Source organism: Coffea arabica, chromosome 7c, assembly GCF_036785885.1.
Source record: "Coffea arabica cultivar ET-39 chromosome 7c, Coffea Arabica ET-39 HiFi, whole genome shotgun sequence".
NCBI lineage: Eukaryota > Viridiplantae > Streptophyta > Magnoliopsida > Gentianales > Rubiaceae > Coffea > Coffea arabica.
In genome coordinates, this window is record NC_092322.1 from 21298237 (window position 1) to 21315272 (window position 17036).

General features: G+C 34.7%; 3 protein-coding genes across 30 annotated transcripts; 2 read left to right on the forward strand and 1 right to left on the reverse strand.

Moving 5' to 3' along the window:
- Positions 1-490: 490 nt before the first annotated feature.
- On the forward strand, positions 491-11409 carry LOC113698371 (uncharacterized). Of its 27 annotated transcripts, none has more exons than XM_072056506.1 (7): positions 491-3020; positions 3967-4167; positions 4967-5053; positions 6363-9086; positions 9699-9787; positions 9982-10090; positions 11034-11409. In XM_072056506.1, the coding sequence occupies exon 1, from the start codon at positions 771-773 to the stop codon at positions 2661-2663; it is 1893 nt and encodes a 630-aa protein (XP_071912607.1). In that variant the 5' UTR covers positions 491-770; the 3' UTR covers positions 2664-3020; positions 3967-4167; positions 4967-5053; positions 6363-9086; positions 9699-9787; positions 9982-10090; positions 11034-11409. The 27 variants fall into 27 exon arrangements, with proteins under 27 accessions (XP_071912607.1, XP_071912616.1, XP_027073972.2 ...); XM_072056515.1 differs by having other exon boundaries at positions 8959-9086; XM_027218171.2 differs by having other exon boundaries at positions 8965-9086.
- Positions 5767-6986, forward strand: LOC140010598 (uncharacterized mitochondrial protein AtMg00810-like). Its single transcript, XM_072057897.1, has 3 exons — positions 5767-5815; positions 5910-6142; positions 6276-6986. The coding sequence occupies exons 1-3, from the start codon at positions 5767-5769 to the stop codon at positions 6984-6986; spliced, it is 993 nt and encodes a 330-aa protein (XP_071913998.1).
- Positions 11410-11801: 392 nt separating the features above from the next.
- LOC140010139 (protein ALP1-like) lies at positions 11802-15722 on the reverse strand. 2 transcript variants are annotated; one of them, XM_072056528.1, is made up of 4 exons: positions 15521-15722; positions 12962-13468; positions 12654-12879; positions 11802-12574 (listed from the first exon to the last, which is right to left on the reverse strand). In XM_072056528.1, exons 3-4 carry the CDS (start codon positions 12754-12756, stop codon positions 12018-12020), a joined length of 660 nt encoding a protein of 219 aa, XP_071912629.1. In that variant the 5' UTR covers positions 12757-12879; positions 12962-13468; positions 15521-15722; the 3' UTR covers positions 11802-12017. The 2 variants fall into 2 exon arrangements, with proteins under 2 accessions (XP_071912629.1, XP_071912628.1); XM_072056527.1 differs by lacking the exons at positions 12962-13468; positions 15521-15722 and having other exon boundaries at positions 12654-12954.
- Between the last annotated feature and the right edge of the window lie 1314 nt (positions 15723-17036).

Here is a 17036-nt window from a genome sequence, read left to right on the forward strand (position 1 = left end):
TATGAAGAAATCCGTGGAGTTCTAAAGATTTTCCTAACCAAATAATTTCTAGGTTCGTAACCTTACAAGAAAATCTAAATTCGTTTGTCTTCTTTCATGTGAAAACCCTGTGATTTGAGATCCAAACAATCAATAAAGAAAGGAAAAAAAAATAAAAGCAAGCTCATAAAGAGAAATTTGAAAGATCAAATTTTCAATGTAAATTCCTTTTTTTGAATTAGGGGCATACACTTAATAACAAATATATATTTAAAAAAATAAAAGATACGCAAATTGTGATAACAAATAGATAATAGCAAAAAGTAAACTTGTGCATATTTGGCTCGTTAATGCTTGATTCAACTAGAATAAATTTTTTTATATTTTTTATATATATTTTATACATAATAACATATTTATTATTTATTTTATAGATATTATATATTTATTATAGATAAAATAATACTAAAATATAAAAAATAAATAAAATTTTAAGCTCTCGAATGGAACTAGAACCTACTTAGTATTAAATCGAATCAAGTTTGAAGTTAATCATTAAGCTCATCAAAACTCCAAATTGAGTTTGCCAGTTTCAAAATTCGATGATGATTCAAATATGACTATACTCCTAAGCAAAACAGCCCTTAAAAATTGGTTTGGGCCCAGCCCGAAACCCTTTAATTGGGCCATAATAATCCGAACTTGACGGCTTTGTACTGAGAAAGCTTCCCAATTTGCCTGAAAAATCTCAGTAAAGAGTTAATTTCAGACTAGGAGAGTTGGAGTGGACGATGATGGTAATGAAGAGAAGAGCGGCTTCATTAGGTACCGCTGCTGCTGCTGCTAATTGTACTACTCTTGCTTCATTTCTCTCTGCATTCCCAAGCCCTAAACCCCAATTAGCTTTCTGTTCAGCTATAGCAACTAGTAGTGATAAAATTAGAAATCATCAGCACCAAATTGGGACGTCTTCTGGTAATGTTTTGCAATTTCTTTCTGGGTTGAAGGGTAGGATTGATAGTATTGACAGTCTTGATGAAGCTCTGAGCTTATACCAGCAGATGGTCCGGATGAGGCCTCTGCCCTGTGTTTTTTATTTCAATCGACTGGTGGACCGCATTGTTAAGATGAAGAAGCATTACTCATCTGCTGTCTCAGTTTTCAGAGATATGTACGTCAGGGGCATTCCTCTTAGTGACTACACCCTCAATGTTGTGATTAATTGTTACAGCCTCTTGGGTCGAGTGGATTTGGGGTTTTCTGTATTGGGTGTCTTCTTCAAGCGTGGTATTCTGCCCGACATAGTCACCTTTAATACTCTACTTAAAGGACTCTTTCGGGAACATAAGGTTCCCCAAGCACAAGAATTGTTTAAGAAAATAATATTCGAAAAGCTTTGCGAGCCTGATGAAGTTATGTTTCTGATTGTGATAGATGGGCTCTGTAAGGTGGGCAACACTCAAAAGGCTGTTGAATTCCTAAGAGTCATGGAAAAAAGAAGAAGATGTAAGCCCAATGTTAATGTGTACAATACTATCATTGACAGCTTTTGCAAAGATAAAATGGTCGGCGAAGCTCTTGCCCTTTTGCAGGAGATGATTGAAAAGGGCATTTCCCCAGATGTTGTCACTTATAATTGTTTGATTGGTGGTCAATGCAATTTAAATAGATGGAAAGACGTTACAAAGCTCTTTTCTGAGATGAAAGATTACAAAATTACTCCCAATGTTGTTACTTTCAATATAGTGGTGGATGCACTGTGTAAGGAAGGGCATATTGAAGTTGCTGAAGAGGTAGTCGGCATCATGATTAGGCAAGGTCACAATCCCAATCTGGTCACATACAGTTCCTTAATGGATGGATACTGTTTAAAGCGCCGAATAGATGAAGCAAGGAAGGTCTTTGAAGCCATGGTTATTAGCGGCCTTACCCCTAACCTCCATAGCTATGGTATTCTGATAAATGGCTATTTCAAGCACAAGAAAGTGGAAGCAGCCATGAATATCTTTCGTGAGATTCAGCATAAAGGTTTAACACCTAATATTGTTGTTTATAACACTGTCTTGCAGGGGTTATATAGTGTAGGAAGCTATCTTAGTGCAAGAGAAGTTTTCGATGAGATGCAAACTGCTGGCATAAAGCCTAATTTTTACACTTTCTGTGTAATGTTGGATGGATTATGCAAGACTGGACATGTCAACGAAGCATTGCAGTTATTCCATTCAATGGAAGCTGATGGAATCGATCATCATATAGGCATGTACAGTATCATCCTTGATGGTTTGTGCAAAAGTGGGAGGCTAGATAGTGCTCGTGATCTTTTTGACAATCTCTATGCTAAAGGATTGGATCCTAATGTCCCAACATACACCACAATGATTGCTGGCCTGCTTTCACAAGGCCTGCTCACTGAAGCTAAAGAGCTTTTTGGAAAAATGGAAGAAAATGGTTGCCTGGCAGATAGCGTTACATACAATGTTATTCTGCAAGAACTCCTTAAAGGAGGCCATTATGATGATGCAATAGTCTACTATGAAGAAATGGTTCGTAGAGGTTTCTTGCTAGATGCATCTACTTTTTCCATTTTACTTGATTCATCTACTGAAAAAGAGAAAAATCCTTCTCTACTTATGTTGATGCTGAAGATTGGTCCTGATAGCAAGAAGTTTATTGATGGGGGATAAAGAGGACCTTCACATTGGTTGCAGCTTTTGGTCCTACTGGTTTTTGGCCCCTAAACTTTAACTAACATTATTTAGGTTTGCTTTTGATTCTGTTTTAACTTATCATCTTTATGGAATATAAGAAGTGTTGCAGCTGAGCCTCGAGTAGCTCTCTTGGTCATATTTTGTGAAATGCCTCAAAGTTCTTCAGTCCAGGTGGAAGAAGCTGCGGTCTTTAAGGGAAGTTCAATTTATAACTGTACTGGTGCAGCAGTTCACAGAAACCTGCTGGTGTTAATTGGATATGTACAGCTTCTTCAGAGAGACTTCTTGCTTAACCTTTCTTAGAGAACTTCAGCGTAGCATATCACATAAAAGGTAACTTTTACAGGCTCCTTTTCTTTGTGTTTCATGGCTTTTAGTACTGTTTGCTTGCATGTAATTTTAGTTTGGATAACTAATAGCTGAATTCATTGGAATTAAGAATAAAACTTCATCTGAAAATATAATTTTTTATCTGGATTTATAGAAAAGTTTAGTTACAAGCTGCATTTTTAATAATTTGCAGGAAGTTTTTTCTTTCAATTCCTAAATGTAGCCAAAGGTGCAGCCAGTTTAAAAGTGTAAAAAATTTTTGGACCAGTATCTTGGTTTGGGTTAAAATTTTGAGGTCCCATGGATGGTCATGGTTGTTGACTTCTGTCACTGCATTTGATTGGAGGCTAACTTTTCAAGTATAATCCAGAAAATGTATTCTGATCACTTTCCGTTTAACTATAAACTAAACTACACAAGGATCCTTAGTAGTGAACCTTTAAATCCTTTAATTTGTAGGCATTGGTAATCTTTCAACAGTTTTATCAGTATAAGAACTCATTGAGCTTTTATTATTTAAAATTGATGTCAATGCTGTACTAAATTGTATATATACTGGATAGGAATGTGGCAAAAATATCTTTTTCTTAAAATAAGTTGCACTAATCTGTCCAAGAAACTCTCCATTCTTTTCATATTGTTCTCCTGATAAATACATTTACTTGTTTATTTAGTTGTTCATCTAAAATAAACTTCCTGATAATGAATTCTTTACTTTTAGTGTTGGATTGTTGCTAAATTGCAATAATAACTAAGAATTGGCATCTGTTGCACAAGTATACCAATTCGTTGAGCTTCTGTTAGGTTCCCATCTGCAATTGTCAAAATAATAAAGAAAAAGAAAAAAGTCTTTGTGGCTCATCAAAATGTTAACAATATACTGTTGTAGTCTAGCCAGTTTCATATCTGTCATTTCTTTTTCTTATTCTCGTTCTTTCCTGGAGAGCAGGAGGGAGGTGAAAGTTTGTATGGGATGTGAAGATTTCTTGTCAGATAAGGCTGCATTGAAACAATCAATCGGGTATTCAAAAGCAGAGAAAAACTTTCTATGAATTTTATGTGAAAGAATTCAGCTGAAGTGATTAAGAATAATTTCTTAAATCAATTTTGGGAACAATTTCTGTGGCTTTACTGACTATGTCCTTGTTAGGTATGTCATGCTTAAAATTTATGGAATATCTCTTTTAGCTGTGGAAAAAGTATGCTGTTTAGTGACCTATAAAATCATCGAGAAGCGATCTTTTGTTGATCTGCCATATAGCTGTTCTGTGCAGATTTTTTTATTTGTGTGGTTTTGTTAATGCATGCACTAATGAGTGATGGGGTCATCCATTGCGAAGACAATGACAGTTGCATGGTTTTTGGTTAAGAACAATAAGTCTTCTTGCTCATGTTAAAATTTTATTTGGGCATCCTAAGATGAAGATTTCAACGAGACCTTGTACAGATGTCTCCAGATTGAACTTAAGATATGCTTTATCAAGATAGAATAAGTTCCACGTTCAGTTTAAGTTTAGCTCAGAAAGTATTATTCTTCCATACTGTGCACATGCTTGGAGTTAAGATGCCATTGAAATTTTGTTCTACTTTGAAGGTCAACTTAGCACATTTAAAATAAAAATAATAAAAATAAACTATGGAAATGAAACCTGCATACTCCTACATCTCCATGTGCAAGTTGAACTTCCACAAAGGTGGGGCTTCCCCTTACAATTTTTCTGATTGAGGATGTATTATATAGTCAGAGGTTACAATCATGTTGATTCAATTTCGCAGAGATTGTGATTTCAAATGAAGTTATTAATATCTCATCTCTTTCCTTGTTCAAATTTCTCCTTTATTCATGTCATAAATTCTAGTTTTGTTTCCAATCTATTGATTCTGACCTTAATTTCTTGGCCAAAAGTTAGTTGTCTATGTAATTTTCTATTGGTGCATTTGTCAAACAGGTTCAAGTCATCTTCCAAAACGACACACATGTTTCCAAACAAATTCAATGGATGATTTGATTCATTCTCTAAGAAGCCAAAGAGAAGGTGAATGAGATCTTTGTTTCTGCAAAAGAAATAATTTATTTACATCGTCTTGCCTAATAATTCGAATTTTCCTTCTTTTAAGATTTATTGTATTAGGTTTTATTAATATGCATGGAAATTTATGGTTCAATTTCAATCTCTTTTGGTTTCAAACAGGGAATAATTGTTTCTGGAGGATATATATTTTATGATCTAATTGTGGCTTTAGCATTTTCTCACATAGGTTTAAGAAAGTTTTTCAACCAGTTGGCAGGGTGGGATTAAGTAGCTAGGTATCTGTATACACTATATGGCTAAATTCAAATATACAAGTCATTAATGACAAGTTTTCTAGATCCAAGACTGAATGCTGTCTTTTGTGCATCTTTTCCATTTAAATAGAAAAACTCTGTACCTTCTCTTCTGGTCAGAATATATCTACCTATCTAATATATTAATTACAGATATGCTAATATACAGCTAATATAGTAGACCATAATCAGCTGCCCTTGATTAGTGCAATTAGGAGACCATAATCAGCTGCTCTTGACTTTTGTAATTAGTAGACTAGATCCCATAATCAGCTGTCCTTAACTTTTGCATTTAGTAGACCATAATCAGCTGACCTTGACTTTTGTAATTAGTAGACTAGATCCCATTGCCCTTGATATCCCCCCTCAAATTGATGCTGGTCGATCAAAAAGCATCAATTTGTCAACCAGAAAATTGTGTCTATGACGAGAGAGGGCTTTCGAAAGTATATCAGCAGTTTGAAGATCAGTGGTGATATGAGGAAGAGGGATAACATGATCATCATATGCTTCGCGGATAGAGTGACAATCAACTTCAATATGTTTTGTACGCTCGTGAAATACAGGATTAGCACGATTAGTAGCTCTTGGTAATCGGCAAGAGTATGGAGTAGATTATGAGGAGACCTTTGCTCCTGTGGCAAAGATGACAGCAGTTTGGCTTGTTCTAGCTATTGCTGCTTCTACGGGCTGGTCATTGCGACAGATGGATGTTAAGAATGCCTTTTTACATGGCAATCTGCAAGAAGAGATTTATATGACTCCACCATTAAAGTTATTTTCTACATCTTCATCTGATGTTTGTAAGCTAAAACACTCGCTCTATGGCTTAAAACAAGCTCCACGGGCTTGGTTTGATAAGTTCCGTTCTACGCTTATTAGCTTCTCATTTGTTCAGAGTCAGTATGACTCCTCTTTGTTTCTTCGCAAAGACTGATAAGGGTCTTGTTTTACTTCTTGTATATGTTGATGATATTGTTATCACAGGAAATGACTCTGAATTAATATCTCAACTTCAGGAGCATCTTCAACGTTCTTTTCATATGAAGGATTTAGGTCCTCTACAATATTTTTTGGGTCTAGAAGTGCACTCTACCTCAGCTGGTATTTTCTTACATGAGCATAAATACATCCAGGAATTAATTGCTTTGGCAGGTCTCCAAGATGGTCGGTCTGTTGATACCCCCTTGGAAGTAAATGTTAAAAATTGCCGTGATGAGGGTGATTTTCTCTCAGATCCCTCTCTCTATCGGCAATTGGTGGGAAGTCTCAACTTTTTAACTATTACTCGGCCTGATATTTCATTTGCTATTCAACAAGTTAGTCAATTTATGCAGGCGCCTAGGCACCTCCATCTAGCTGCTGTTCGTCACATTATTCGTTATTTACTAGGCACTTCCTCTCGTGGTCTTTTCTTCTCCAGAAATTCTCCTGATCATTTGGTAGCCTATAGTGACGCTGACTGGGCGGGTTGTTCAGATACTAGACGTTCAGTTACTGGTTGGTGCATGTTTCTTGGAAATTCTCTTATTTCTTGGAAAAGCAAAAAGCAAGATAGGGTGTCTAAGTCCTCTATGAGTCAGGGTATCGTGTTATATCCTCTGCATGTTCTGAGATCATTTGGCTTTGAGATAGTCTACTAATTACAAAATTCAAGGTCAGCTGAATATGGTCTACTAAATGCAAAAGTCAAGGACAGCTGATTATGAGATCTGGTCTACTAAATGCAAAAGTCAAGGACAGCTGATTATGGGATCCAGTCTACTAATTACAAAAGTCAAGGGCAGCTGATTATGGTCTAGTAATTGCACTAATCAAGGGCAGCTGATTATGGTTTACTATATTAGCTGTATATTAGCATATCTGTAATTAATATATTAGATAGGTAGATATATTCTAACCAGAAGAGAAGGTACACAGTTTTCTATAGACATTCTTTCAAAAAAAAAAAAAACAAAGATCTAAATTACAAGAAAGGCTGCCAACCACAATATGATTGACCCAAAAGGATATCTTGAAACCAAATAATTGATCAAAATAATTAACCCAAGAAGAATAACAACTCAAAAAGTTTGGAAAGGCGGAGAAATTCAAATAACTGGCTCTGATACTGTGACAAGTTTTCTAGATCCAAGACTGAATGCCGTCTTTTGTGCATCTTTTCCATTTAAATAGAAAAACTGTGTACCTTCTCTTCTGGTTAGAATATATCTACCTATCTAATATATTAATTACATATATGCTAATATACAGCTAATATAGTAGACCATAATCAGCTACCCTTGATTAGTGCAATTAGTAGACCATAATCAACTGCCCTTGACTTTTGTAATTAGTAGACTAGATCCCATAATCAGCTGTCCTTAACTTTTGCATTTAGTAGACCAGATCCCATAATCAGCTGTCCTTGACTTTTGCATTTAGTAGACCATAATTAGCTGACCTTGACTTTTGTAATTAGTAGACTAGATCCCATTTCCCTTGATAATTAAATGCATAACATAGCTAAATTCAACTAAGTTGCAAAAAAAAAAAAACATATAATGACTATTTGTATAATTTTTCCTGTCACTTGAATATTAGCTCATCACTATGATTAGCTGATTTACAGAATGAGATAGTTTTGTATAGAAGTTGGAGGGAAATTTTCCATTTGTGTGTAAAGAAGGAAGAGATTTGTCCGACAAAAAGAATCAGGGATCAAAACAGGCTAGCAGTGAGCAGATTCCGTCTGTAACATTTTTACTTCTAATTCTAGCAAAGGCTCAAGGCTCATGATAAATGCATTTGGAGTAGTAGTATAGAGGTAAAGATATAGCATACCTTAATTAGGTAAGGATGTTGTTTTCTTCTTCATCTCAATCCAAATATCCATTCTTGATTTCATTAGTTTCTTTTGTGCCAGATTCCCCTACTTGAAGGAATCAGTGTGCTTGATTCTACATGGATTATTTGAAACAATATGTTCTTACTTTCAAATTTTTATGTATAGTACTTACTGCTTTCTTAAATTTTTTGTACTTTATCAAACAAATTAGGTCCAAAATAACTTTAGCAACCATGTTGAACTTAGGTACCTACTCCTAGGCGGGGCCTAATGCCCTAGTTATATTAGGCAGAGGACTTGGACAGACAATTTAGACAGGATCTTAAAGGTGTGGTTGGCCTTTCTGGAGTTAGGAGGGTTTTTGATCTTGAGGTTAGTACTATGAACAGTCAAGTCTTCAAAGCAATTGTAAAAGACATGGACATTTCAAAAGTTATAGCTGTATTGTTTTCATTAATCGTAATTGTCAAATACCATAAAAACTACCACCTTTCTGAATAATTATTTGAAATTTCGTCAAATCAGTTGTACTAATGATCATGACATACTTGCAGAAGACAATTTGCATGAATAAATCAATAGAAAATAGTATTGAAACTTCATAACGTGCAAAAGATGAATACGTTGTCGTAACAATACAGTCAACTCTGCAAGAGAGTAAAAAGAAATAGTATTGGTAAATATTGTAAAACTTCCTATTGTACTGTTTTATTATCAATACGATCAAATCTTTCACATAAAAAAGTGAGAATTGTTTATTGCTACGGTTAAAAATTTTTGTGTGGTAGATACAGGATATAGTTGGTATACTACTTTCTACCTTTGGGTGCAACTGTCAGGCAAATGTGCTATATGCAGGGGAAGGAGAAGAAAGTCCCATGACTTATTTTGCAGAAGAAAACCCCTTGTCCTCAAGGTATAGCTATTTTTGCTTGAAGATGAAATAAATCTAATTTCAAATTAGTTATCTTCTACACTCATAAAGCATGCATCTGTAGCTTCTCCCAAGTGTTTTAGTTTGAGAGTGTTATAGCTTATGTAGGGAGAAACAAGGCTATTTTCTAACAGCAAGGATGGAGACAGCAAAAGTTTGGCTCCTAGCTGCAATCTTTATCTCATGTTAAGATGTTAGTGTGATTTCAACAGAATATGACATGCTCGAGAGTGAATGTACTATTGTGGAGCATTAGGTTTTAGTGTCAACTTCATTTTACTGATTGAAGGTTGCATTCATTTTGCATATGACCGTCATTGGGAAATAAATGAGATGCAGTACTTCTGGATGCTTTAGCGAAACTTGTCACCATTAACTTGATTTTCACTTTGTGGTTGCATGGATTGGGGATGTGGTGACTTCCACTTCTAATCTCCTTTCTCATCTAAGTGTTATTCATTTTTTGTTTGAAATTCATTCAGGATACCAATAACCATGGTATTGGTAGCTAACAAAAGCTCTTGTTTTGTAGATTGATGTATCCTGTGGAACTATTTCTCATATTGAATTGCTTTTACGATTGCAATTTTTCAGGATTGGAAGGGTACTTATTGAACTGAAGGGTAAAAAAAAGCATGAATGCTCAACAGGAGAAGAAACTGATTCATGTGCAACTTGCTCAGGTTTTTCTTTTGTGTTTGCAAATGGAGATTATCTCACCTGTCTTGACTTAATTAAAGTTTTATATGGTGTTGAGAACATTTTTCCAGCTACCCATTTTAGTCTATTATTTCTTGTCTACAGCAGATAAATGAGGCCAAATCTTCATGGGCACTTTATGGTGCCATTTTTAATTTATTTTCATCCATTGTTCCAGCTCCATTCTTTGTGGCTAGCAGTTGTTAATTGTGAAGATTAAAAGGTGTACCAGGGCATTCCTTTGTCCGATAAGACCGAGGGAGTAGTGGCAGTGGTGAATAAATCAGGTTTATATTTTTTATTTCTTGATTAATTTTTGCAATCTTGTTTTGCTTAATCTACTTAGTTTATCAAATGATTAAGATAAAATCTTTTGAGTATTTGGTATCTCAATAGTGATGGAGTCAAGAAAAATGTTTTCTGCTCAAGTTTGGTCAGTTCTCTTAACAGTACTACTTTTCATTGTCTTCAATATGGGACAGGTTTTGACACATGCTGTAGTTGGGCTATTTTCCCTCTTTTTACAGTTTTTGAGAAAAGAAATTGCTAAACAAGTGAGCGATAGAGTCAGGTTGTTTCTATGTTTGCATGATCCTATAGATGGATTTCATTTTTTTAGTGTGAAGCCATTTAAGTATTGTAGATTGCTTCTCCTCTTGAGCTTGTGAGTTCCATTGTTATGCATGTGAATGAGATTCAAAGGGCCTTGATCTAGCCTTTGACTTAATGAGTTATGGTTTTGATTGTTTGATTGTTGCTTCTTTTGATATGTAATGCTGCTGGTTATTAAATGAATTGCAACTTAAATTCCAGGTGAATGACCATCATCTCGAGAATGCTGCATGTACTCTTTTTCATAGTGGTGCTGAAGATTAGTTGTTTGAATTAGTTGTTTTTGAGGGTGTTTTTGAAAAATTTTGCTGTAGCAATGTATATGAAATATTTTTACTACAAAAATTTTTTAAAATATTTGATATATTGTGTGAATGAGATGTTTTTTGAGTTATTGTATATTACTGTAACATTATATTTGAAAGCTTGTTTTTGAAAAAATGGCCAATCCAAATGGAGACTATGCATGACTGAATATCCACAGTTTAGAGTATTTTTAGTTTGGATCCTAGGAGGCTGAATCCAGAGATATAAATTAGTCGATATTTTTTAAAAGGACTTTGTGATTCAGATTGAATATGTGTTTTCTGATGCTATTGAAGTTCAAATATTACTTAGGAGCAAGGAGCTGTTTTCAGTCTATGAAGCAAATTTAGTGGGATGGGATGGTGGATTTCGAAATTTAGTCAAGTGGAACCCTTGCAAGAGAATGGGTGGAGGCCTTGCTACAGAAACTAGAAGCAGAAGCGAAAAGGCCCAAGCCCACATCACCAAAACGTGCATGGAAAAAGCACTAGATGAGCAGCACTTTTTTTTTTTTCCCAAAACTTCATAGGGTACGTTTGGTTCTACAGAATTAGAATTGAATTAGAATTAAAATTCTATAGAATTGGAATTCTATGAATTGGAATTTCAAGTCATTTCAATTCTTTCGTTTGGGAAATGCATAGAATTGATACGGAATTTATTTGAAATTCCAAATTCTTTGTTTGTATGAGAGAAGAATTCATTAGGAATTAGAATTGTTTCCAACTAATATTTCCTTACATAAAAAATTTCTTTTTTTTACTATATAATAATTTTTAAACATTTAGCTAATTGTTACTAAAGCTTTAAGGAAAAAACCAATTAGTACCTTTAATAATTTATTTTTTCTTGCATTTAACTAATTGTTAATAAAGCTTTAAAAGAAAAAAAATTAGTTCCTTTTTTGCAAAAATAAAAAATTCTTTTTTAAAAAAAATTAAATTAAATTAAATAAAAAATAATTGTATATTCTAACTTAAAAAGTAGTTAATATTTATCGAGTTAAAACCTTGATACGTTTTTAAAGTTAAGAACTTTAAATTTTAGAAAATCAAAAGCCTACTCTATGATATGAATTGAGAGGAAAGTCATAACTTGTACCTATTATAAATATTTGAGTTTTTTATCTTACAAGAAATTTCAATATAGGAATACAAGAAATAGAGGAATACGCAAACAAAGTGTTTTTAGCCAAAAAAAAAAAGAGAAAGAAAAGCACAATTATACATTGCTACTATTTTTCAATAAATGGCCATTCTAATACGAAATTAAGTTCGAATAAATTCCTATCAAATTTCAACTTCCATGATGGCCTTGTCTAATTTGATAGTCAATAAACATTGCTCGTGCTAAAGCATTTCTAAATTGTGTCCACTCGCTAGTTGGTTGTACTGTTCGAATTCGATTCTCGTTAACAGCATTTACACCACCATCATTATTTGGACCATCATCTTCCATTCCATTTTCCTCATCTTCATCTTCCATTTCATCTTCATCATCAACCTCATGTTGTACTCTTCGCATCTCAGCATCAACTTCATCCAAGTAAGGGTTATTTGGTTGTTCTACTCGAATAAGATTATGAAGGATGGCACATGCATTAATTATTATGACATGAGTCTTAACATCAAAAAAAGATGCATCTCTCAAAATGGCCCACCGCTTCTTGAACAAACCAAATGTCCTTTCAATCATATTTCGAGCAATTGAATGTCGAAGGTTGAATAACTCTTTAAAATTTTGAGGCTTGCTCCCACTAGCAGACCACTCGCTAAGATGATATCTAACTCCCCTATATGGAGCTAAGAAACCGGAGCTATTTGCATAACCCGCATCAACAAGAAAGTACTTGCCTGTAATGTTAGACAACAAATTATTACTCATTTATAGTTAAAAGAAAAAAAAAACACTTGATATCTAATTGTCACATACCCTTGGGAACAATTAATGGATCTGATCTAACTAACGCATCCCGTAGAACTCTACCATCTGCTGCAGAACCTTCCCATCCAGGCAATACATATGTAAATCTCATGTCACGGGAGCATACACCTAAAACATTTGTTGCTATCTCATTCTTCCTATTCCTATATCTTCCTTGATCTCTAAGAAGAACATGTACTTTAACATAAGTACCGTCTAACGCTCCAAGACAATCCTGTATTATAAACAAAATATCATAAGTTGATGAATCTTGTAAATATTATCTTCATTAATAAATATCAAAAAATATTGATTACCTAAAACCATTCCCACTTTTCATGCTCGTAACATTCCATTTCCGATTCAGGCTGGATAAGATAGTGTCTCCCCAATTTTATGATAGCACGTAGAACTATATTAAAGTATCGACTAACTGTCTCACCTGATCTTATGAAATTAAAATTGACAGTGCGATTCTTAAAATTATGAGCAAGAACATAGAAAAACATTGCAACTGCCTCTTCAACAGTAATATTTCTAGTATCCGTCAACCCACAATGCTCTCTTAAATTTGTACATAAAACAGTAAAACAATGTTTATTGAGTCTAAGTTGCTCTACACAAACTCTATTGTTTCCATAGTAAAGACGCCTTAGATATATTTCACGTGCTACTTTAAAGTCCAAGTAAGGCTCCTTTACTATATGTTTCTCATGCCACCAAACTACTAATGTAGCTATTGTTACCATATAATTTGCAACTACTACTTTTCTCTTTTTTGCTTTTTGCTCATCTCCTTCTTTATCCATGTCAATATCCAAATTCTGCAATTCAAAATCATGACAACAATAAGAAAAGGTAAGTCAAAAGACCAAATCATGCCAAACTAGCTATTAATTCAAAAGACCAAATTAGCTATTGGAAAACTCTCAAACAAAAATTACAGCTATACCTATCACTGCAAATATCCCAAATCATGCCAAGTTCCATGCAAAATAATGCATAAGAAAAGGATGTCCGTACTTGAATTTTTAATCATATGCTTTAATAAGCTCTACTGCACTATGGTAAACAGAGATTAAAAGTAGGGATTGGATTATATATACCAAGCAGAAGAAAAAGGCTGAAAATTAGGCCCTGCTCGTTGATCAAGACGTCAATGAGTTGGTCCCATTAGTCAAAGTTTATCCACTACTCAATAATACGTATTAACTTGATGGAGCTTTATCAAGCCTCTACAACTTTAGCTTTGTCCTTAATCAATGCAATGGCACTTTCAACCACAGAAAGTCCAACAATAATCATTGGGTTCCTATTCTCTTATTCTATCATCGAGATTAACTGAAGTGATACCCAAAAAAAAAATATTGCAAGAAATCGAGAACACAAGAAGACAGAAAATAGGAGCTGTATGTATCTCCTACTGCTGAAAGAAAGAAAGATATATAAACAAGCTATCCGAAACAAGAAAAGAACCAGAAAATGCTGCTGAGAAGATCCCTCCACAAAACTAGATATATCTTCCAGAAAACCTTGAGGAAACTCAAGTCTTTTCTCTTTGGAAGGTATCAAAAGCTGCCTAAAGCTCCTTTTGTCAATCCCTTTTTCTCTAGCAGCAATAGCTGTCCGAAGATGCAGGAATTAGATGATTTCTGCAGAGTGCTCTCTGATCAATGGGGTACTCTGGACATAAGTACACTATCACCAAGAGTACCAATGGTGGAACATGTGGAATGCAGTGAAAAACATACTAGAGCGATAGTGCAGATTATTGTGGATAACACAGAAATAAAGGCAAGAAAGGTGCTTCACTACTATAAAGAATTTTTGGATTCTCACTTACTCGAGCATTCCATACATCCTCATCACGAACATCAATTCTACCTCTAGAGTAGTCACATATTATCGTAGACCCAGAGTTACAGGACTGGAGCAGTGGGTATAAGATGTCATAGTGTTTCTCCCATGTCTTGAAACGAGATATAATATTAGCCTTTGTCACAGATATATTGAGTTTATCGAATAAAGCATTCATAACTGCGGTGTAGGCTACTGTTTTCCATGCACATTTACCATCCAATTTGTTTCCTTGGTTCATTTGGTCAATAAAACAAGTGCCCATTACACGATCCATTTCAGGAGTCCAAGTGAAATACCCTTTGCCTTTAACTTTTGACTGAGATGTTGCTTCAGATGCCATATCTGAGGTAGATATGCACCAGAAAAACATCACAATGTCATGTTCTTAAGAACATATTTAATAGCTACTGCATTATAGAACTAAAAATGAAAGGCAAATATGCACCTGAAAAATTCATACATATGTTAAATGAAGAAAAATTCATTCAGTGCCAACAGATATGGCAAGTTATTTCAAAGATCAGAAGTCAATGTACTTAAATTCTGATTGGATTGGATTCTTCATTCTTCCGTTGATTTCTTTTCATTCTTTTCCTAAACAAACAGTATTAATCAGTAGTCAGCTTATTGTGATCCAACTAAGAAGATTTGCTGTTTGGGTTAAAGTCAAAATAAGATATGATTAAGAATATGATTATGAGTTTGAGTGCAATGGGTGGGTACAATGACTTCATCATTTTGTGATCGTATACTTAATTGATGAACAATTAAGTGGCTCATTGACCTCAGTTGTACATCACCAACTGCCCATGTGTGCAGCCATCTATTGGATACTAAGATTTTGCTGTTTGCGGCCAAAATTTTTGCATCTGATTTTAGAAACAATTAGTGTTACCGGAATGGAATACGGGACAGAAATGAGAAACAGAAAACAAAAGGAAGATCAAGTTACAGAAAACTTCATTTGACGAATATAATGCAGGAAGAACGTTGAATGTAAAGGAAAATGCGCTTACCGTTGAGTTGAGCAGTAAAAGATATTTGAGAATCCTCCCCTAGACGGCTTCAATATATACAAAATATTTGAGAATCCTGCACTTTGTTCGCGATTGTTGAGGTGATGGGTAGATGCGTGGCAGAGCGATGCCGGAGACGGTGGTAGAAGAGGGAAAATGTTAGGGTGGAGGTGAAGGGGATGACGCAGAGCAATTAGATTAGAGGTACTTGCGGTTGAGGAAAAGTGTCTAATTAGATCGCGAGAGAGGGCCGCTTACCTAGTTGACCGGGTTTTAATTTTTTACCCACTAGGATCCGCGTACTAATCCGAATAAGAGGTGAAATTATGGAATTGGAATTGTAATTCTTAGGTCTCACCAAAGAATTGAATTTGTGGAATTGATGGCCCATAGAATTCAAATTGAATTCTAATTCTCTGGCATTGATAGTGTCCAAACCGAATATTTGGAATTAGGGCTTCAATTCTAATTCCAAGCCTCCAATTCTATGGGAACCAAACACACCCATAATGTAAATCCCTTTCTTTTTGTTTTTAGCAAATGGCAAAGCCTTTTTTGGCATCAAAGACGACTCTGCTTCATCTCACCTTCTGTAGTATTCATTAAAAACTGCTTAATTGTTTTTCAGCATTTGTTTCAGTTGATAAAGTTTTCACAATGTAATCTAATAGACTATATTGACACTTTGTCTCACTTTAGAAATTCATACTGATTATGATGAATATTTCTACATCCCTCCATTTAGCTCCTACAACAGTACAGTTAATAATCAACCATAGAGATACTAATAACGGAGCACGTACTTTGCTTGTGAGCATGTTGTTTTTAGATTTTTTTTTCTTTTAAAATTTTTAGAAAATCAATTATTTTGAAGGAATAAATGTAATTGAGACAAAAAATGTGATATTTAATATTTATATATTTTTTTTCTGAATTTAGTTTGCCCTAACCAATACAAATGCACATGCAATAAATCATTCTTTACTCCAATAGCACTTTTATTTTGTAACAATATCAATATATTTGCCTTTTGGTTAAATTTAGATGACCTAAATGTTCTTTTTTATGTCATTTGAGTTTAAATTTCTAATTTTTTGAATAATTTGTTGTTTCTTCCACGGGAGAATTCTCTGTAGCTTCGGCTTGGGAGGCCATTCGCGAGAAAAGGAATTTGTTTGTTGTCAATACATTGACATGGAGTTAGTGTTCCTTTGAAAGCCTCGATTTTCGTCTAGAGATTGTTGAGGAAATGGTTTCCCTCAGACTGCTAGCTTCAGCGCAAGGGATTACCTTTAGCGTTGAAATGTTGCTGCTATGGCAGTGCGGTGGAGACGGTCGCTCATTTGTTTGTTGCAGACCCTCCTGCCTTTCTTAGGTGTACAACTTTATTAATCAAATGGAGAAGGCCAAGTTGCTGAAGCATCAATTCTTTAGGGGAGATAGAGATTGTGTTTGGGTAGGGGGTGCCACTGGCAAGGGTAGGGTGAGTCGGCCCCTTATCATCTCTTGGGTAAAA